This window comes from Chelonoidis abingdonii, chromosome 17 (assembly GCF_003597395.2).
Source record: "Chelonoidis abingdonii isolate Lonesome George chromosome 17, CheloAbing_2.0, whole genome shotgun sequence".
Lineage (NCBI taxonomy): Eukaryota > Metazoa > Chordata > Testudines > Testudinidae > Chelonoidis > Chelonoidis abingdonii.
In genome coordinates, this window is record NC_133785.1 from 9,644,469 (window position 1) to 9,666,526 (window position 22,058).

The window sequence follows — 22,058 nt, forward strand, 5'->3', positions numbered from 1 at the left end:
ACTGACATTCATAACATCCTGACAGATATTCCTGGACAAGGTAGAAATATACATAGTGTGCTTAAAAAAAAATAAAATCTACATTTTTGCATCTTTCAGCAGAGAGGGAAGTGGATATAAGTGACAATTTTCCAGACTCAACAGATCACACAACAGATAGTAGAAATTAATGTTTTTTAGGTATAAGTTAAACTATTAAAATAAATTGGCCATTTATTTTTCTAAACCTCTTCTTTGAAGTGTTGTGTTGGAAAGCCTGTTGTGGTGGTGTTTGGAAGGTAGTCAGTTTCATTGCAGGTGTCCTCTTAGCATATAGGTTACGACAGATCTCAGGGGTTTATTCCTTGTTACATCTGTGTTCAGTATGAAACAGCAACATGTTTTAATGTAAGTAACTTCATCAGGAAATGGACAGCATTCCATGTGGAATCCTAATGGTTCTGCATTGAGCCGCTTTCTCCTATGATGTGCTTTTCAAAGCTCAACTTAGCAAATAGTGCACATTTTCCCAGGCACTTACTCTGATTCATCTTGTATGAAGTTGTTCAGAAGCTGATCAACATGGCTGAATCACTAAGGAACTGCTGCCATATAGACCTAAATTATGCCAGAGGCGCACTCTCTCCCACCTGCAACGGGATTGGCCCCACCTCTGCTTCTTTCACAATTGTAATTCCGTTCAGAGGGAGTGTTTCCCAAATGACTCCACACCGCATGTAGCCCAGACTAGTTCCCTTGGCAGTGCAATCAGAGAAACTGCTCTGAGCGAATCTGCAATAACGCTGGGTGAAGCTTTCTCTCATAGCACGTCAAAGCTCAAGGAGACTTGAGTGGTGATGGTGGGAAACGCACCCTATAAATTCCCGCACTCCAGACTGCGAGTGCTCTAGACGAGACACCACCTGATGAGGGTATAACCAGACTGCCTTTCTAGACACTGTTGGGATGGGACTGCCATCCCAGCTCTGCAGGGTACGTTGCCACTAACATTCTTGCCCCCTGCTGCAAGAGCAGGGCAGAACCCTACTCACATGCTTTGAGTGGAGCAAGGGAGGACTAGTTGCCTTCCACTCCACACAGAAAGCGAACTAGAACGCACTCCTTCCATATACTGAGGTGAATAGTTCAGAGGCAATAGCTACAGCATTGACACTAGAGTGCAGGTGTCCTGATGCTTTCAAGTTTTTTCAGGTGCCACTTTAATTTGGGTGATGGTGAATTTAGGCTCTTATTGGAACTGTTTTATGGGTATTTTGGCAATCCCATCAGTGCCTTAAGTAGCACGCAGCAAAAAGTTCAGACACTTATTTTGTATTGCTTTGGTTAACCCTCTCAGCATGCCTAAGTTCCTCCATTGCTGCTTTGCGTACTTAATTTTCCAGGCCTTAACACTCCCCTTCATGTGCTATGAAATCACAGCTATAAACTGGCAGCTTTGTAGATTGCAACCTCTTGTGTAAAGTGGCTTTCCTGTCCTACAGCTGGCAGTTCCATGCATGTTTGCCAAGGCTGGTGTCTCGGGTCTTGTCTTTTTTCCTCTAGATCTCAAGAGAGCATGTTGCCTGCTTGACTTTTAACTTGTAACTGCACTCTGTGAATCTTTCCCTCTCTCAAATCCTGGCCTCAGAGGAGACAGCTTCTCTCTCTGATAAGGCAGCTTCAGGAATTCTGGGATCTGAAAATAAAACCTCTGGCTTGACAGCTTGGGCAGACAGCAGCAGAGAAATAGACAGCAAGTCCTCTCCCTCAAATGAGGTGAAAGAACTGGTGGTTGCTGTAGACAACAAAAGAATGGATAGCTTCCGTGGGCCAAGTGCTGATTCTGGAATAGAGGCAACATCCATTGGGTCCTCTGGGTCAGAAGGCTCCCCATTTTCTATTGGAGCAGAACCTCATTCCTACAGCCCAGTGATTTCTACTAGTTCCCCAGAACAAACGTATTTGAGTGGCACCAGTATCTGCCTGTCAGAAGATGGTAAGGCTGAACAAAGCAGACGTAAAGACCAAGATTTTATGGACCAAAACAAGTGTGTCACTACAGGCAGTGAATTCAGATTAACTTTCCTGACTGACCAGAAGCAAGATGCTGAGCAACCTCTGCTTAAAGGTGTCTATTCACAGTCTTCCACTCCATCTGCTGGGGAGACCACTCTAGAAAAAGACTCTCCTGAATCGCCATTCGAGGTGATTATTGACAAAGCAGCATTTGATAAAGAGTACAAGGATTCATTAATTAGCAACTCGAGTGATCTCAGTAGCAACTGGGTGATGCACAGTGAGAGAGAGCTTCTTACGGATATCCCAGAAGACCGTGTCTGTGAGTTCCAGGTGAAACCTCGCAGCGGGAGCATTATTTCAGCAGGACCCGGGCTATCACGTCAGTCTTCAGGTACAACAGCTGCATTGGAAGAAGTGTCCAAGTGTGTACGCGAGATGCACAGCTTCACGAATGAGCTGTTGAACTGGGACTTGATTCCTAAAGTAGAGCATTCTGAGAAGATTGCTGAAACCTCAGACCTACCTGCAGTGCCCTCCAAAGAGGTTGGCAGCCCTCCTGCGCAGCCAGCAGGCAACAGGACAGAAGTATGCAAAGCACCCTCCCCTCATCCTGTAACTGTCCAGCAGAAAGACAGAGCGTATACAGACTTAGCATCTCTTCGATTTGAGAAACATGTTCCTCTGGACAAAGAAGCTGTTAAAATGAAGACTGCTTCACCTGCTGCAGTTGAACTGAAGGCTGATGGGAGCTGGCCAAGTTCTGGCCTGGCTGAAATCACAGATGCAGACAGCTCTGGCGAGTCTGATGACACAGTGATAGAGGATGTGCCTGTAGATGTGGCCTATGGAAACAAGAAGCTTGTCCTTCAACCCGCAGATAGCGGCGTGGCACCAGTGGAGAAGCTGACCTTAGCTCCAGTTACTGCTGGCAAAATAGGAGACTGGATAATTGCAGATAATGAAGAGGCACCTAACAAGCTGCACAAACACAGCAGAGAGGGTCAGTTGCCCTCTAAGACACCAGAAGATAATCAGGGATTCATTGATGGCTTTGAAACTACAGAAGCGCATACAGACATTGGAGGAAGTCCAGTTCCTGAAGCAAAACATCCCAAGTTGTCCACTCTGGATTTGACGTCTATAAATATGCAGCATTCTGGCAGCTGGGATCCAGGTCTCCTTGGGAAACCACTCAAGGCTGGTGAAATTCTGAGCATTTCTCCAACGGCAGCTCCACTGAAGGATCTTAGAAACATGCCGAACGAGAGAGTCCCCCTCTCTCTGCCCTTGGATAATTTGAAAGAACAAGATCATCCAAATGCCTGTGTGGATATCATGCGGGAATGCTTGAAGTCAAAGGGTAATGACTCTCTAGAGGACCTGACAGATACCTTCTCAGAGGCTGAAACTGCAGCTCTAAAAACCACTCCTCCAGGAAGAGCTCTTCATAAAGATGAGGCAAATAGGTCAGATGTGAACGTGGATGGTGATTATGCTGTGCGAAGCATCACTGATGACAAGGGCAACTTCCAGAAACCTTTGTTCTCTCAAAGATCTCCCACGGTAGCTCAAGACTTTGAGCAGGAGCAGCTGACAATTAAGGCCCTCAAAGAACTAGGTGGAAAACTGGATGATGAGCAAACTCCAGCACAAAGTAAAATCTCCCCACCTGGAGGGGAAAGAACAGCACAGGACCAGGACACCTCAGTAGCTGCTCAGAAATCTCCCTTGAAGAAGAGACCTCTCTGCATCCATCAGCAGACAGATACGAAGCCCACCCCTGCCACAGCTCTCATTAGTACTGATGGTGAAATCCCCAAAGAAGCTGTCTGGGATAGCGTGGCTGGATCTCCAGCAGAACATGCCTTAGTGAGGCTGCTGACTGGGTTTTCAGGTAAACGTTTTATATTGGAAATACAATACCAGTCTCTTGTCCTTACTTGCTTGTCAGACACTCACCTTATTAATAGCCATAGAAATCTAGGCTTACAAAGGAAACCATCTTACTTGCATTATGAGTATAAGAGCACATCTTGGGTTCTGAGTGTTTCTAATCATGTTTTCTTCCTTCCTTGAGAACTTTTCTTCATTAATGTCCATGTGCTTTCTACCATTTTCCAAACAGGGCTGTTTGCTTGCTGAAGTAAGTCTGTCTTGTAGCTGTAAATTATTTGAAAACGTGCCTTATAGTGAGAGACTCAAGCAGCTCTGTCTATTTAGTTTAACAAAGCAAAGGTTAAGCAGTGACTTGATCAGTCTACAAAGAGAACACAAATTTGACAGTAGAGGGCCTTTCAGTTGAGCAGATAAAGGTCTGACCAGATCTAATGGCTGGAAGCTGATATTAGACAAATTCAGCCTGGAAATAAGGTGTTAATTGTGCACAGTGAAGAATTAACCATTGGAACAATTTACCAAGGGTTATGGTGGATTCCCCATCACTGGCAATTTTTAAATCCACATTGGATGTTTTTCTGAAAGGTTTGAATCAGAGTAAATAGGAATTAATTCTGTGGGCCTGTGTTTATACAGGAGATGAGACTAGATCCCAGTGTTCCCTTTTGGCTCTATAATCTGAATCTACTGCTACCCATTTCTGTATTTTCTGAATGCCTTCCATATAAAATCACCAACAGCAATGTCTCAAGTGGTTTGCCTGGAGTCTTGTTGTCAGAACTCTGCTGGGGAGTAATTTGGAGCATAGAAGGTGGGGAATAAAAGACCCACTGACATTCATTCCACTAGTACTTCTATGTTAATCCAGATTACGCACAAAGCAGCTGGCCTGCTAGAATAGCACATACTCAGGACCGCAAACCGTTCTTTTAATAACGTGAAGCCCCTGAGGCTTTTGCATCATGTGGTTCATTTTCACAATGTCTGCAAACACAAGCACTGATTATTTTGTAAGAGATTATTGTGAAAATTTCTTTACAGAAGATAAAGTCTTGGCTTGGTTTAGCAGGGAAGGGTGTGTTGGAAAGAGGCCTGAATAGAAACTCTGTTCACATTTCCAGTATGGTTATGCTGGGAAGATGAATTTCAATCTGGCTTTCAAGATTCCCTATCTAGTTTATGGACATAAAATAACACGGGTATTGGGAAGAAGTTCATGCACAGATTATAGCTGGGTTCAGTTAGTGTCCATTCAAGTGAATGGAACGGCACCGGTGACATGAGTAATATTTCCATTAATGTGAGGGGCCAGTCTGTCCTGATCAGTTGTTGAACTGCACTGAATGAAATAGCTTCTGTCTTTGGAGCATCAGTGTGATCGGCCCCAGTTTTGGTGTTCAGATGCTGGCTGAATGCAAGGAACAATTAAACGCTGGCAAGCCGAGAGCGTGGTTGAGTGGGCTGGAGGTGGGGCCCAGAATGTGTAATCTTCCTTTAGAGTCATCTTTTCAAAAAATTTAAGATACCATGTATCCTTCTTTGAGATTAAATGGAAGCAGCCCTGGGAGAGGATAGTATGAGTTGGGAAAGAGTGTAAACATCAAGGACAGTTCAGTTATTTGCGACGATAATGGAGAGAAATGGGGTGATCTGTAGTTTCCAAGGGAAGTAGTGGAAGACGCATTGCTTGGACTGGGCATTAGACAATACATTGTAATGAGCAGTTCTATATCCTGCACTGCCTGGGAGATGAGACCCTTCCATATCCAGTTCCTGCAAATCTCTTAAATCTTCTATTCAGCCCACAGAGGGGTATATTTCCATAGGAACTGGAGTGCAGGAGTGTTCATACAAGAATACATCTCAGTGGGGTTTTAAATGACCTGAGTGATTTGCATCCCATCATTGATCTTACATTCACAAATGCAAGGTCAGGAATCCCAGTTCTCTAGGGAAGTGAGGAAAGCTAAAGTAACAGATGAAAGCCAAGTGGAAGTTGAGCTTAGTTTCACAAACCTACTCACCTGAGGTGTGGGCAGCAAACAAAAAGATGCTCTTGTGTGAATACTAGAGCACACTTCACCCATAGGCATTGCTTTCATCAGGTGCAGCCAGCCTTCATAGAAGAGAGGTATGATGCAGCATGTCGAGGCATAAAAATCCAGGCACCTCATACAACTGTTATGCTGAGAGCTTTACCCTTGGATACTGGACTAAAAGCATATGTATGTTTGAGAGACACTTGGATTCTAATTCCAACATAAGAGAGACAGCCTGAGAATTGCCAACCAAAATTCTCTGTGGTGAGAATGTGACCAAGGCAGTTACATCCCCTCGGTATATTTCTTCCTCCCTGTTCAGTGGGAGGCTGGCTTTGTTCTCCCTTAGTCTAATACTGTGCAGACAAACTGTGGTTCTTGGCTTTCGCTCTCTCCAGCAATTTGGCTAGCAGACGTGATTCTCTTCTGCATTGTTACATGTGAGATTGACAGCCAGGCATCTCTTCATGGATAAACTATTTTTCTACAGGTCAGGAGAGAGCGACCCATTTGAAAAGGGCTTTTTATAAATTTATCTTTGGCCAGTTGCCAGGCTCCTTCGTAGCACAGAGAGCGCCTCTCCTGTCTCTCACAGTAACAGCCTTGTGTGCTTCGTAAATGCCTCCTCTGTCCTCTTCTGAGGGCTCTGGATCTGGCTGGGGACGAATTGTAAAGAACGAAGCAGACTCCATTAACCTATTTGGGTTCCTGTGCAGTGTAGGAGTTTAATCCGAGTGGAGAGGGCTGTGTTTTGAACCAAAGGGGGTTGAAGCATCTGCCTTCACAACCTGAGCAGTTGGTCCTATGCTCACTGTACATATAGCGTCCTTGCTGCATGCTAAAGGAATGCAGGCTCCTAATATGGCTCCTCCTAACCCACCGCTTTCATATTTTGCTTGGCTACAAGAATCCAAGCTAGAATACTGGATACACATGAAGGTGCAGCTGATTCCAGCCTATGATCCTCAGACCAGCAGGAGGCTGGGAATTGTAAACAGGCAGACAAAGATAGAGCAATCAGATGGAACCAAAGTCTGTTCGAGATTCTGAATGTTTCCTTAACCTCTGATCTGAGTTACTGCACTTCCCATGTTCATCGTAATTCATCCATCAGCACTGGCTCTCTTTCCTTAATGCTTGCACAAGGTAAAAATAAAATCGCAAATTCTCCAGCAGCCGGTAATCTGCCTTCAGCAGAATTATAATTCAGACCTAGAGATCTTAGATTGTTCTCACTTCCTCTCCTACCACATTTCCCTTCTGGCTGCTCTGACGGTTACTGAAAATCAATTATGCCAAGCTGCTGGTGCAGAAACTGCCTGGGAGAGGAACTTGAGAAAATGGACTCCCTTTATGCTTTTCCAAAACAACCAGATGGCTAGCTCTCTGCTTGGTTTCAATCTGAAGATGGCCAGAAGGGAGAGTTTGGGGGAGGGGGGGTTTAACCACTCCACCCCACACACTACACTTCCAGGTATGTTTTAAATAAGCTGCCACACTAGTGGAGTTCATCTCTCTCTGAATATTTAAACAAAACAAAAATATCTTTCCCTTTCAAAGTTGCGGCTTCACCAAACCCTTAAACATATCTAAAGCAGCCATGAAAAACATGGGGTAAACCCTGGAAATTCCTCCTTTTCTTTTCCTCCAGGAGGAGACTTGAATAGCTTTCTTGGAGAGTTTGAGCTGGTATCATGGACAAGTGCCAGTGTTACTGGGAGTGGTGCTAGTTGACTGGCTGCCCAATTTTCTTCTCCCTCCCAACCCCCCACTTCAACTCCCCCCAGCAGCCTGTCACTAGTAGAATAAACAGCAGGGGAAAACTGGTTGGGGACTGCTGCAAATCCTTCAGCTTAGTTTTTGTTCAGTCCTCATCCTGCCATTAATGACAATGGCGCCCTCTTGTAGCGGAAGCAGGATACGGCAGCCAAAGCAATTAATACCCAAAGCGGGCACCTCCTATCAGGAGAGGTTATTTACGAGGGCTGGAAAGACGAAGCCCCTCTAATCTAGAGGATACACAAAGGGATCTGCCTTATTCTGAACTGAGATTAAACCCTGGATGTGGACCGGGTTCTCTAATTGCAGTTTTAAACAGCTGTTAAAGAAGTTAGCTTATTTGTAGAATAGAGCTTTGGATTTGTGGTGTGGGAGTTTTAGTCCAAAGATAGTTGCAGATGATGCTGTTGTATTGTAAGTAGGAGATGTCACCCATGTTATCAGTACTTCGATACCACAGCAGTGGGTGCTGTGTGAGCACTGCAGACCCAGCAGTGGATTTGGTGGCAGGTAGGGGCTGATGCTTTTGACACCAGTGTGTGGTGGCTGGGTACTATGAGAAGGCTGCCTGGGGTGTGATTTAACCTGGTGTATCGGCTTTGGGGAAAAACAAATGTTGTTCATTTTCAGTCCCCTTTGGGTAAACATACAATGGGCAGCACTAAAAACGAGATCTGTGGGGGAGGTAGTGTAATAAGTGGACTGTGATGACTTCATCCTAGCTAATAGGCATTTTGAAGCTACTGCAGCTGTGGTTCCAGTCTCTGGAGCTCGGCTCGCTCAGTTCTGCCCCGTGTGTCGCTTTTGCTAAGACTTGCTCAGCACTAAACAGGCTCCTCTCGTTTTACAGTCAGTGTCCTTGACTGCTAGCCTTCCTCCATTAGGGTGACCCCCTCCGTCATATTTCTTGGTGCATCACTGCATGGTCTTGCTCTTTAACCCTCCAGCAAAATCCAAATGCTGTGTTGCAATAGCTCAACCATTCCTAGGCCTTTGGGGCACAGAGCGGACTTCTTGGCAAATTCAGGCTTTTAAGGAATGGGATGTGATGGAAGGGAGAGGCCCTTACTCAAACACAAATCCACAATGATGAAGGAAATGCTCTCTATGCAAACTTACATGCTGTTTTTAAAAACTTGATTTTAAGCTGTCATTGTGACTGAAAAGCAGGTATTTCCCTGCTCAGACTGTCTTTCACGACAGCTTACTCTGGACAGGCCCACTTCTCTGACAGGGTAACATAGCCTAGCAGGAGCAGAGGGTGGGAGGTTACCACCTGTGCTACTATTGCAGAGTGACTTCGCACAAACTGTTTAACGTTGCTGCTTCCTGAGTGTGAAGCAAGGCTCATACTTGCCTCTCTCCACTGGGTCTGAGTGTTTGAAAGCTAAGAGAATTCTGCCTTGGGTTTGTTTCCACTTGTCTGGCTTTGAGTCCATCCCCTGTGTTCTGTGAGATCTGTTGTATGGAGAGTGATTAGCTGATGCTAAAGAAACGCTAGTTAGAAAGGATTTTCCCTTCTAGTTTCATTAAAGAAGTATACCCTGCTTAATGTTACATATCTGCAAACGCATTCCTGACTACGATTGGGCCTCTGCACCTGTTGTCCATAGTGTATAGCGTTAGGGAACCTATGCTATAGGCCATTAAAGCTCTATCTGAGTGAAGATTACTTAGCAAGGGCCTGTACTGGATCCCACACTGTCCAAAACTTTCCACTGCTCTGTTACCCCCACCTCTGTAACTTCCCCTTGTTTTGTCCCTTTCCTTGGCAGTGCACGATCTGATCTTCTGGCGGGATGTGAAGAAGACAGGCTTTGTCTTTGGCACGTCACTGATCGTGCTGCTCTCTCTGGCCGCCTTCAGCGTCATCAGTGTGGTTTCTTACCTCATCCTGGCGCTGCTGTCAGTCACCATCAGCTTTAGAGTCTACAAGTCTGTCATCCAAGCTGTACAGAAGTCTGAAGAGGGACATCCATTCAAGTGAGCCAATCCTTTGTTCTTAAAGGTGTGGCCATTGGATAGACCCTCCAGTTACATAGCTAACGGGAATGACGTCCTGAGCTCTTCAGCATGTGGTAGCACCGGTTATCAGTGGAAATAGGAGCAAGATGGGTCACACAATAACATGTTCCCTTCTGCTCTTCTGGTTAATCTGTATCCTGTGCCAGGAGAGCGACTTCCCTGCAGTTCGTGACCTAGGTACCATCCCACCCCTCCGAAACCATTGCACAGAATGGAGTGACTTTGGGATACTAGCTACCTGTGCCCCCTGCTGGAGTAAGAGCTTCTAGCAGCATCCTGATTGTTATAAACACAGCAAGCTTTAGGGGGCAACAAAACTACTTAAATGCAAACTTGTTGGGGCAGCGACTGCCTCATAATGTGTATGTATAGTGGAGTTGCAATCCTGACTTCTTGTCCCGTGGCTACCATAATCGAGCAAATGGTTTAGGGCTTATCTGAACCTGAACATTAGTCTGAAATAAAATTGGATGTGAATTTGAAGCAGATTAGGAACAGTTAACTTGGAATTTTGGAAGTGGATTAAGATAATCTGGAGTAAAGTGCTTTTATTCCAGAATAAGAGCATCCACGCAGGTAGCTAATCAGGAGTAGTTCCCCATGTAGACAAGCCCTTACTTTGCCATTGGTTGCAGTAGAGAAGATTCCCAAAGTAGTTGGTGGAACCTGTGGCTTTAGAACCCAGACAGCGATGATGTCCACACTATCCATCTTATATCATTGTGGTACTTAGAAGCTCCAGCCAGGCTGGGTCCCATTCTGCTAGGTGCTGTTCAAACTTTAAATGACTGCCCTTGCCCCAGAGTTGACAGTTTGTGATCTCCTCTCTCAAAAACACCTTTCAATATCAATATTCATGTCAAGTCCACAGTGAAGGGGTCTGTGCATAAACAATGCAAATGTCCACATCCTCCAGGGAAGAACTAACTGGATCGGAGCCACACAATTCTGGAGATTTACCGTACTGGGATCTTCTTCCACACTAATCCTGCTGATGGCACTTCAAATGCAGCAGGTGCTTCCAAAGCAAGTGTAAATGTGTTTAAAGACCTCTCCTTCCCTCAGTTATCACTCAGGATGGTGCTGTCCCAGTTCCCCACCATTGCCCTTTCTCCCACCCTGTCTGGTTCTTGTAGCAAGTGTAACGGGTTTGAACTTCCAGGGTCAAATCTCAAAGAACTTTCCCTCTCCTCCTGGTTGTGGGGCCTGCTCAGTGCTATTCTCTGCTCCTAGTGGAAGGCATTGGAAGGAGCTAGTCCACTGGGGCTTCTTACCTTATTAGTCCTCCCTATGTAACAGTGCCCTGGATATATCATCTGTGGGGTCTAAACTTGAGATCTCCAAATCTAAAAGGATGAGGCTCTTCTGCCTGAGTTAAAGGATTCCTTAGACCATAAGCAATAGCACACTCCTCTACCTCTGTGCATGGTTTGGCACCGAGGGCGGGGGGAGAGTCATACTGTTAGCATAGGGCTAACATCTCTCATTGGGTGCAACTCTCTTGTTCTTCCAGAGCCTACCTGGACCTCGATATCACGCTCTCTTCAGAGGCCTTCCACAACTACGTGAATGATGCAATGGTGCATGTCAACCGAGCTCTCAAACTCATCATCCGCCTCTTCCTGGTGGAGGACCTGGTGGATTCCCTAAAGGTTGGCAGGGGGATTCCCTGGTGGCAGAGGCTATTGTTGGGCAGTGACTCTTCGGGAGGGAAGCCTGGCTCTGGTGATACCTGCCTTGGGGAATTTTCCTTAGAGCTCTGCAGCCCAAACTAAATTCTGGGAAGATCTGAAGTGGGAAAACAGTGCCACAAACAGATGAACCAGAGATCAGTGGGACAGGCCATTGCCTGAGGAAGACAGTTGGTGAAATAATATTAGGAATTTGTATTACAGCACCAAGGAGCCCCAGTCATGGGCCAGGCTTTGTGCTGGCTGCTGTACACACACAACAGACGTTCCCTGCCCCAGAGAGTTTAGAATCTAAGTGATGGTGTGACCTTCCTAATAAAACTCAATACCAAAGTGCCCAGATCAGCATAAGGTGACTGGTGCTCTAATGTGGCGCTGATCTAGCCTGCGTGGAGGCAGGTCAGTGCTGCTGAGCAGCGTGGCTGGGTCCTGTTAACAGAACTGCACTGTTCCCTTTGCAGCTGGCAATTGTCATGTGGCTGATGACGTATGTCGGGGCTGTGTTCAATGGGATCACCCTCCTCATTCTTGGTAAGAGAGCAGGCACAGTTCAAGAAGGCAATGGGCCCCTGTGCAGTGGGGGCGTTTCCTGGTCTATCTAGCAACCTGTTCCTTTCATTGTCAGTCAAGGAGCTCATACAATGTAGATGAACATGGACCTCAAAGACTAGACCTTGGGAGCCATTGCGTCAGCTTCTAGTTTGTCCATTCCTAAACAGTGAACCTCTGTTTAATCCCTTAGTTCTCTTATGGGCAGGGACTAGCAGTTAGGAAACCAGGGTTCTACTCTGCCATGGGGTTGCTGAGCACCCCTTAGCATTTACTAATGGGTATTAAGGAGCCAGAAGGATGGCCAAGTTGCTAGCACACGAGGTTGGAACCTAAGAGACCCAGGTTCAATTCCCTGCTCTGGCACAGATATCTTGTGTGACCTTGGGCAAATCACTTGGTCTCTCTGTGCCTGTTACCCATTTGTAAAATGGGGATAATAGCACGGCCCTGCCTCAGGGGTGCTGGGAGGATAGATCTGTTAGAAATTGTAAGGGGCTGAAGTAAAGAGGGAATAGAGAGAACCCTGTCCTGATCCTGACTGTGTTGCAGTAATTCTCTGAAAGCAACAGTGCTACGCCTTACACAGGGCAGTATGTTTCCATGAGCAGCCAGAGTGCAAAGAGCTATTGCCTTCCCAGTGACCTGTCTGTCTCTTGCAGGAGAATTGCTGATTTTCGGTATTCCAGTTGTCTATGAGAAATATAAGGTGAGTCACCACAATCTCCCAGCACACGCATTGTTTAGCAGCTTGTTTAGCTAGCAGATGCCTGAGGCACTGGATCCTCCTCCAAACACTGTAAAAATACCTTGCAATAGACGTTGTCAGAATTCCGTGTGATGCATGTGAATTTAAGGCAGTGGCTTTGTCAGAGGAGAAATGCAGACATATCAGGAGTCTCCATGGTCCTAGCTAAAGTTTTCCTGTGCTAAGTTGGTAGCTACTTTACAGAGCTCAGGTTGATCGTGATGGCCCCCTCTGGCCTTAAAAGGTAAACAGAGACAGCCATTCAGAGAACTATGAAGGGAAGCGCAACTGCTGTCTGTTGGATACACTTCCCCTTCCAGCTGTCCTAACCCGTTGGTTCTTCCTTAGACGCAGATCGATCACTACGTTGGAATCATCCGGGACCAGACTAAGTCGATTATTGCAAAGTGAGTCCACTTGGCACTTCTCTAAAAACCCCACTATCAAAATAGCACCTTCCCTGTCACCTGAGAGCCAGGAGTCCCAGGCAGAGGACTCCTCCTCCTCCTGAGGATTGGACCTTCTGTCTGTACAGCTGCTAGCATAGTGGGGCTTCTAGGTGCAGCAGTATCAACCCCATCTGAACTGGACATAGCTGTTGTGAATGAGCCTTGACTGAGAGCCATTGTTAGTAAGGGTTGGGATGCACATGATCTGCTGACTTCATATGGACGATGCAAGTTCATTGTCTCTTCAAACTGCTCTTGGCTAGCAAGGCTTCCTTGGAGACAAGTAGTGCAGACCTGCTGCAGCGGGTAGAGGCGCCCCTCTCACTGGCCCCAGCATGGACCTGCCCCGGACTTGCCGTGGCTGGGGGAGAGGAGCCCCTCCCCAGGCCCATCGGAGCCATTGGTGAGAGGCGCCCCTCCTCAGGCCCAGCCCAGCTGGAGCTTCCGCAGCTGGGGAGAGGCGCCTCTCCCTTGGTCCTGAGCTGCTACAGTGAGAGGGGGCTGCAGGGAGTCCTCTGTCCCTACTGCAGCACCTGGGGCAGCCTGCATCCCTGGCCTCACCCCAGAGCCCGCACCCCAACCTTCTGCCCCAGCCCTGAGCCCCCTCCCACACCCCAAACTCTTCATTCCCAGCCACACCCCAAAGCCCTCAACACCACACCCAACCCCTTGCTCCAGTCTTGAGCCCCCTGCCATAGCATGAACCTCTCAGCCCCACCCCAGAGTCTTCACCAGTAGTTGGAACACACACACACCCTGTTCATCTCCGGCCACATCCAAAGCCTGCACCCTCAGCCGGAGCCCTCACGCCCCCTGCACCCTAACCCTCTGCCCCAGCTCTGAGCCCCTTCCCACACCCGAAACCCCTCTGCCCCACCCCCATCACATGAATTTTGTTATGTGCACCAATATGGAGGTGATGTGTCACACTTCACTGCTGGTGAGCCCTGCTTCATACTGCGGAAGAGAAGCATCTCTGCTGGGCCTGTTGGTGGTTGCCATGGTGGTTACAGCTACTGGGCCTGTTTCCATTTGACACTCTAGATCAGGAGTGACCAAACTTACTGACCCTCTGAGCTGCATACGATAATTGTCAGAACCTCGAGAGCCAGGTCCACCTGCCAGGGCTCAGGGCTTCAGCCCTGCAGCAGGGGGTAGGGCTTAAGACTTCTGCCCAATGGAAAACGCCTGCCAAGGCTCAGGGCCCCAGCAAGCACGCTTCATGGGGCTGAAGCCCAGAGCCCCGCCAGAGGCAGAAGTCCTGAGCTCCCTTCCCTGCCAGTCTGTTAGGTGGAGAAGGGCGGGCATTGTGGGCTCCAGGAGCCACCCTTTAACTGTAAAAGAGCCGATGTGGCTCACGAACCATAGTCTGGCCGCCTGTGCTCTAGATGCCTGACTGCCGTTGACTTGTAGGGGGAGTTGGACACTTGGAAAATCCCTCCCTTAGTTGTATTCCAGTAGCTCCCAGTGTAATGTGTTCATCCTCGTGTACATACATGTGACTGTCCAGCCCCAAAAGCTTACAGTCTAGTCTAGTTCTTCCACGGCTTCCATGAGCACAGAGTTCCTCCACAAGCCCTCCAGCCAAGAGCGTTTGGGGCACAAGATGCTCTTCAGAACAGGTGCTGAACAGAAAGAAGAGAGCCACATGGAGGGTCCTCAGTAAACCTAGTGCAGTGACAACCCAGTCATGTCTGCAGAGATAGAAAGCCTCAGAGCATGGGTGTCTGCTGCCTGAGCCAAAGCCTCCGGTCCTGTAGCTTGTAGCCTCATCAACATCTTGCATGATCCCACCACTAGCCTGTCATAAGTTAATGAGCATCCAGCTGTCCTCTTGGCCCTTAAAACTCACCCTTTCCCTACTTCTTTTCCTGTAGGATCCAAGCAAAACTTCCAGGAGCGGTGAAGAAAAAGCCAGAATAAGCTAAGGGGTGGGCAGCCCCAGGATCCAGCCATTACTAAACTTCATGCGATAGTTATAACCATTGTTACTTGTACCTATGAAGGAACATGCTGAGTCAGCTTGAGCCTGCATTCCAAGCGTTTCTTGTTATTGTTTGGCATTTGCTTTTCTAAGCCTAGAATTGGGCTCAGAACGTGCACCAGACTAAAGGAGACCTGGTGTCCAAGCCCTTAGGGGAGCCTCAGCACACCTGAACGATTGTAAGGGCCTTGTCCCTGATCGCAGGGAACCGAATGTTGCTCTGAACGCTGGCTCCTCTTCGGTTCCCAGCCTCCAATGAGGGCAGGGTGGCTCTCTGCTCGATCAAACGCTTTCCCGCCTACCAAGGGGAATCGCTGTGAGGAGACATCCCCCTCTCCTCCCCCCCACCCCCGGCTTCCTGCACTTCTACAGTCCCCGCTCCCCAGATACTCTCCCAGCCAGCTCCTTGGGGGTCAGGGACTTGTATCGAAAGGGGTGAGGTGGGAAGTCCAGGAAACTCCCCCCTCAACCTTGCTGAGCGAAAGGGGGGTTTGTACCCCTACGTGACATCAGTTCTGTGCTTTAGTCTGGTTCATTCCTCTCCTCTCCAGTTCCTTTAATGTGCTCCCCACCCCTTTGCCAGCTGGTACCTTTTATTTCTTACTCTGAGATGAAAATGTCTGTATCTGCTGTACACTGCTGTAAACTTGTGTAGAGGAAAAACAACATCCCCTCCCCTGAACTCTGCATGTGACTCCTCTGCTGTCATAACTTCTATCTCAGACCCCGGAGGGGAGGGCGGGTGACCACTGAGAGCTGAACTACTGAGACAGCACCACATGCTGCCTTGCCCGCTTGCCTTCCTTGCAGCAGGGAGCAAAGGTCCCTTTGAACCCCTGGTGGGTGGAGAAATGGTACTTAATGCTCTAGTGTACAGAATAGTCTTAGAGTGGCAGATTTCACAGTTCGTGTTTGTTGTACACTCTTCACTCGCTGAACTTTATCTGAAGGTAGCTTTGAGTTTCCTCTGGTCAGAAGGATTCAGTCTTTAACCAGCCTGCTGCTCCCGGTGAAAAGTGGCGGCTCTGAGACCTAGACCAAATGCCCACCTCTGTTGCTTTTTCCAGGGGGAAAGGAGGCGCTGCTAGCAGGAGTGGGAGGGAAATGCCCAGTGGATGAATGAGCCATTCATTCAGCATTTGGGGGCAAGGAGGATTCTCACCTCCCTCATGTCAGTTTAGTGTGGCAGTGAGAAGGGAGGCTTTGGCTGCTTTAGAGAAGCTCAGGCTCCTTTTTAGCACAGCATCTGCTAATGGAGATGGGGATTCTGCGCCCTGCGAGACAGCGTTTAAACAAAAAACAACTCTGCTTTTGAACTGAGCCCAACTGACTCAAAGCCTAGATGCAGGTAGTCTATTACAGGGAATATGCCCCCAGGCCTGATAAGCCACAGGGTTTATAACTGGCTGGGCCACCTTCTCTTGCTCCCAAGCAAAGCTGGTGGGGATGAGTGCAGGGAATTCAAAGCCTCTTTGCTCCTGCCCTGGTCTTTTCTCAGCATCACCGCAACAAACCACATTCTCTGCTTTCCCCAGTGGAAACTGCACTGATTGTCCTGCCCTGACTTCTTTCCACCTCTTCCCCAGGACTACTTCTGCACTGGAAGCTGTCGGCCCAGCTCTTACGTCTGTTCTGTTACTGCTGTTGTGAGATACGTTGAACAGATCTTTGTGCCAGGCAATTTTTATTTTTTTTAAAGAGAACATGTAGACAAAAAACCGGAAACAAACTACTAATGAAGCTCTGTGTGTGTGTGCGTGCAGCATAAATTACAGTAGTGCCCCGGGAGCTGATAACCCAGTTCCTGTCACACTGCAAATGATGTGGTATTAATAAAAAAACACCATGGACAGGTCCCCGCTGGCTTTGTTTCCTGTGTCAGTCGTCTTGGGGGGTTGTCGGGGCAGATGGTGGGTGGGATGGTGTTAGCCTCCACAGCTGGAATTCCCCATAGCTCCCCTGTCATCGGGGGAGCAGGGAAAAGAGCGTTGGGGGAGTTCTGGTTCTCTTCTGCTCTCTCTGTTGGGCCTTCTCTTCAGGCTGGGCCATTGAGTGACTTATCTTAAAAGCTTTGGGCTGAGGATCAGAACTGACAACTCCACTCCTCAGGCTAAAGCTCATCTCTGCAGGAGAGTATCAGTGGTCAGTCAGACTCCTATGAAAAGATGGCAGCACAGACATGCTGCATGGTGCAATAGCTGGGTGGGATTTTGAAGTTGCCATTGAGCTATAAACACTCACCTCATCCACCACTTTGACTGACTGTTTCTACCTGTTTGCTTAGCTCAGGGCACCAACCTAACTCAGTTTGAGGGGAATCCAAACTCATCTCAGACAGTTGAATCAATTGAGTGTCTGTCTGCATTGAGATGTAGCACTAAATGAGTAAATCTGTTTCTACCTACAGTTAGTTCACCTGGTTTAGGAAGAAACTAAGCCATTTTTAAGACAGCTGAAGTGACTTACAGCATCTGTGCTAGACCAGGTGTTCAATCAGTGAACAAACCTCTGCAGCTGAGCCATTTAGTTATTCTTCTGAATGCTCCTCTTTGCCCTAAAGAATTCTAATTGACTCCTAAAGCATGGATCTCGCAGACTTAAGCGGTGGAGAAGCACTGGCAGTAGGGTGCTTTTTAGGCGCTAACCCCGCAAATTAATGCAGTTCAAAACTGCATCATTTGAAAGGTTTTATTTAACATGTTTACAAAACATATGTATATAAAAAAACATACTGATGCAAAACACCTTTTCACGAAGACCACATACAAATATTCCAATACTGTCACTAAAGTGTAACATAGGCATATAAATATAATTCAGAACATTTACATGGTAGCTACAAAGAGAAAGTCGCTCTGGGGAGGGGAGGTGTATAAAAACATTTCACTCGAAACCACTGAGGCTTCAGGTAGGGCTTAACTGAGATGACTGTAGCATCTAGTCAAGATGGGCACAGCTAAGTCTGTAACTCAAATGACACCAACCTGCCACCTGGTTTTTGCAATGTCATTCTTGGTAGGGAAGATTGAGATTTGAACCAAATTGCTACTGTCCCTACGCCTGGAAAATTCTGGGAACTGTGAGCCCTCTCAGCTGAGCTACCTTCCTCCTACGCTGCCAACCGTAACTGCTCCTTGGCCTAGTGACCTACCATCTTAGTGGTACCTACGCTGGTAAGGTACAAAAACCTAAACAGATGGCAGCTACCAATTACTATATAGACTTCACGAGTCTGAAACGGGCTTTGCTGGACCTGCCTGCAGCATGTAGCAATGGAGACGATGGCAAAATGTCCTAATGTTGCATATCTTTGTATGTTAAGAACCCACCTTCCCTGTGCTCCAGAGCAGGGCATATGTAGAGCTGGAATGGAAGAAGGGAAGCCCAAGAAGATGGCTCTGAACACCATCCATGCAACAGCTTTGGAACCACGAAGACTCCCCTTGGATAACCACGTCCAACACATCAGGCATGGTCACTAGAGCATGCTCGGAGATGCTGGAGCTAGCACTAAAACCAAGGTAAGAATCTACAAGCAAAATGCCTCAAGTGCAGGCAGCTTCTGAGTTCAGAGGGAGAGCCTGCGCCTCCTGTGAAAAAGCAGGCCCATGCCATGGGGCAGGGGCTTGGTGGTACTTGGCATGTTACCCACGAAGGCCTGAAATGTTAACTTGTGTCTTCCACCCTCCTGCCAAACCTGTTGGGCGGGGTAAGGGATGCTTGGGCTCACGGTCCTGCTTTGCTCTTCAGGCCTCTACCTTGAAGCTGAAGAGCTGCTGAACCTCCATTCGTGGCTGAGGTGGGCCTGCACGAATGGGCCCTAGTGCTGCTGGTGTCCAGGTGTACACAAGGAATGCAGCCCCTTCCCCAGGCGTGAGCTGTACCATAGCAGGTGCACAGAGGAAGTGAGATCACACAAGGGCAGCTCTTGAACACTAGCTATGCAGGAGGAACCTCTCGCTAGCCCTGTCAGCTTCACAGGAAAGAGCCAGTCAGTCTAGAAGGCTGGGAGCTGGGTATTTCTACCAGCTGCCTGATGCTCAGTCCTGCCTTCCCATCGCTACACCTAGCTCTTAATAGCTCAGGCAGGGGCAACCCTGCTGGCTGGAGCCCAAAGCTAGTCTTGAAAGGAAGGGCCTTTCCATGGGGCAGTAAAAGTGAGGCTCAGGGTAGTGCTTTTAGATTTGCATCAGACCCGACCCCACCTCCCCCACCGCCAATCCTGGGCTGCAGCAGAGCTTGGCTGGGAGGAAGACGACCTGCCCCTTCTCGGCTGAGAGCTAGGGGGGAAGAGGAGTGCTCAGCTGTAGGGAGTTCTGCACCACCCATCACTCTTCACAGCTATAGGAACGTCCCCTGCAATAGGGGACTATTCTTCCCAGGGCAGGGGAGTGTTTAGCAGCAGATCCAGCCCTGCATGATGGCCTCTAGACGGTAACTTCTGCAAACTCTGCCCCCTTCCAGTGTCGCAGCCTGAGCCAAGCCAGGGCCCAGGGTTTCTCCTTGCGGTAGAGGGGAAGAGCTGTATGAGAATGAGGCTGTTTTTCTATCCCCAGTTCACTCCCCTCCCCTCCACCTCACCCATCCTAAGGTAACTGCTGTAACATCTAAGCCCCTTTTTGGTCTAGATTATGCAGCATGGATCAGAACCAGAGGCCTCTCAAGACCCTCCTACCCCTAGTATCTTCCCTGGCTGAGAGCAATGGGCCCCACCAGGCTGCTTCCCTCCATACTCCCAGATCAGACCAATGGGCCCCATCCACCCTACAGCACATCAGCTGCAACCTTCCATCTAAAGTACCACTGGATCTGAGTGCCCCAGCATCCTTAATGCATTTATTCTCCCTCCTCCCCCCAGGAGGCAGAGCAGGGCTGTTATCCCCATTGTAGAGACAGGGGCACTGAGCCTAAGTGACTTCCCCAAGGAAACCCAGGAAGTTTATAGGGGAACAGGGAATTGAACCCAGGTCTTTCAAGTCTGAGGTTAGCACTCTACGCACTAGGTCTGCCTCCCTCTTTCCTTCCATGCAGCATTATAGCCCCATGGCTGTATTTTGCTGTTCTTTGATGGGCAGCTTCTCTACAGCAAGTGGATGATGGGCTCATGCAGCTGCTCAGAGATGGAGCCTCAAAGGGGGCTGTCCCAGTGCACTTTGAAGCAGAGGCCAGCTTAAAACCCAGCACTTTGGAGCCTAGATGCACATGAGCAGAGCTGCCCCAGCACGAGGGGCCAGCTGCTATGGCAGAGAGCGGAAAGAGGGTCCCCTCCTCCCCCAGCCTAGAGATGACACACAGGGTGGAAGCACAGAAAGATTTCCAAATATGGATGGTTCAAGTGACATGAGCAAAACTGAATGGTCCCAGCCCCTTGGAGGAGAAGTGGGGGCAGCAGCAAGGGGTTGGTGGTGTAACCCCAGGGCTCCCCCCCCCCCCCCGCACCGTGCTCTAGGGTAACTCTCTACCCATTTGCTAAGGATGCTGTGTGCACTAGTGTGGATCGGCAACTGCCTCTGTAACCCTGCTCAGAGCAGCTAGGAGCAAGGGTGCAAGTACGAGTGGTTGCCAGGGGGTTTGTCTCCATTGGCTCTCCCACTCCCTTGAGTTGCAAGGCTGGGCCATCTTCCACAAAGCCAGTACAGCACAGGGAAAGCCCCTCTGTGACTCAGTTCCCCCCTTGTAAAGTGGGAGTCACTTAACACTGCCCCAAATGCAGCAAGGAGGGGCACATTGGCTAGTGTTAGCAAAGCAGCAGCTGGAACAGGCCCCAGTGTGCTCAGTGTATGGCGGCATCACATTCTGTGCCGCCAGCAGGAGCAGCCTTGGCAGACAGGGGAGCCGGTGGCAGCGTTGCCCCTGTCTCTATGGCAATCAGGGGCCAGCTGCTCCAGCCTGTCAAGGGTTCGCAAGGAGCTTTCACCCTGCATCAGACTAATGACCCTATGGCAAGGGTGGGCAAACTTTTTGGCTCAAGTGCCACATTAGGGTTGCAAAACTGTATGGAGGGCCCAGTAGGGAAGGCTGAGCCTCCCCAAACAGCCTGGCTCCTGCCCCCCTCAGAACCCCCAACCCCCCCCCAACTTCTCGTTCCCATAACCACCCTCTATCCAACCCCCCTGCTCCCTGTCCCAACTGCCCTGACCCCTATCCACACTCTGGCCCCTTGACAGCCCCCCTTGGACTCTCACCCTCTATCCAACAGCCCTCTTCTCTTTGTCCCCTGACCACCCCCTCCCCGGACCCCCCACCTCTAACTATCCCCTGGGATCCCACCCCCTTATTCAACCCCCTCCCCCGCTCCCTGTCCCCTATCCACATCCCTGCCCCGACAGGCCCCCCCAAGATTCCCACTCCCAACCCTCCGTGTTCCCCTCCCCTGACTGCCCCCCCCAAAACCTCTGCCCCATCCAAACGCCCCCTAGGACCCCCCACTCCCTGTCCCCTTACCAGCAGCAGGAGCTCGCAGGCACAACACCCAGCCAGAGCCAGCTGCACTCCCCACACTGCCCAGTGGAAGCAGCCGGCCAGAGCAAGGCCCGGCTGCAGGGGAGGGGGGACGCCGGGAGAGGGGCCAGGCAGGATGGTCCCATGGGCTGTAGTTTGCCCACGTCTGCCCTTATGGGGCCAAGTCTCTCTTCTCCTCCCTGCCCCAGCTCAGATCAATGGGCCCATCAAAGCCAGTGTGCCCCCTCCACCCCCGCATTACAACAATAGGCCCATCTAGCCTAGTATCCCAATGCCAGCCCTGTTAGAGACACAGGCAGGACCATGTCAGAGTGCCCTGGGCACCTACCTCCACCCCCACCCCCGGGGAGAGGGGGGCCAGTGCAGAGCAAAGAATGAAGGGGAGGGATCACTGCCACTCACCAGCTGCTGCCCCTGCATGGTGGAGGGATACAGGGC

General features: G+C 49.1%; 1 protein-coding gene across 3 annotated transcripts in view; it reads left to right on the forward strand.

The window, feature by feature from the left end:
• The window catches only part of RTN3 (reticulon 3), a 42,277-nt gene extending 25,263 nt beyond the window's left edge, over positions 1-17,014 (forward strand). For 2 of the 3 annotated variants that reach the window (XM_075073239.1, XM_032804406.2), the window contains 6 exons: positions 9,488-9,695; positions 11,251-11,389; positions 11,890-11,959; positions 12,640-12,686; positions 13,074-13,132; positions 15,052-17,014. In XM_075073239.1, the coding sequence (XP_074929340.1) occupies positions 9,488-9,695; positions 11,251-11,389; positions 11,890-11,959; positions 12,640-12,686; positions 13,074-13,132; positions 15,052-15,097 (569 nt within the window). In that variant the 3' untranslated portion in view covers positions 15,098-17,014. Of the gene's footprint in view, positions 1-1,627; positions 3,893-9,487; positions 9,696-11,250; positions 11,390-11,889; positions 11,960-12,639; positions 12,687-13,073; positions 13,133-15,051 lie in introns of all 3 variants that reach the window. The other variant, XM_032804405.2, reaches the window with a different exon arrangement.
• Positions 17,015-22,058: the final 5,044 nt, after the last annotated feature.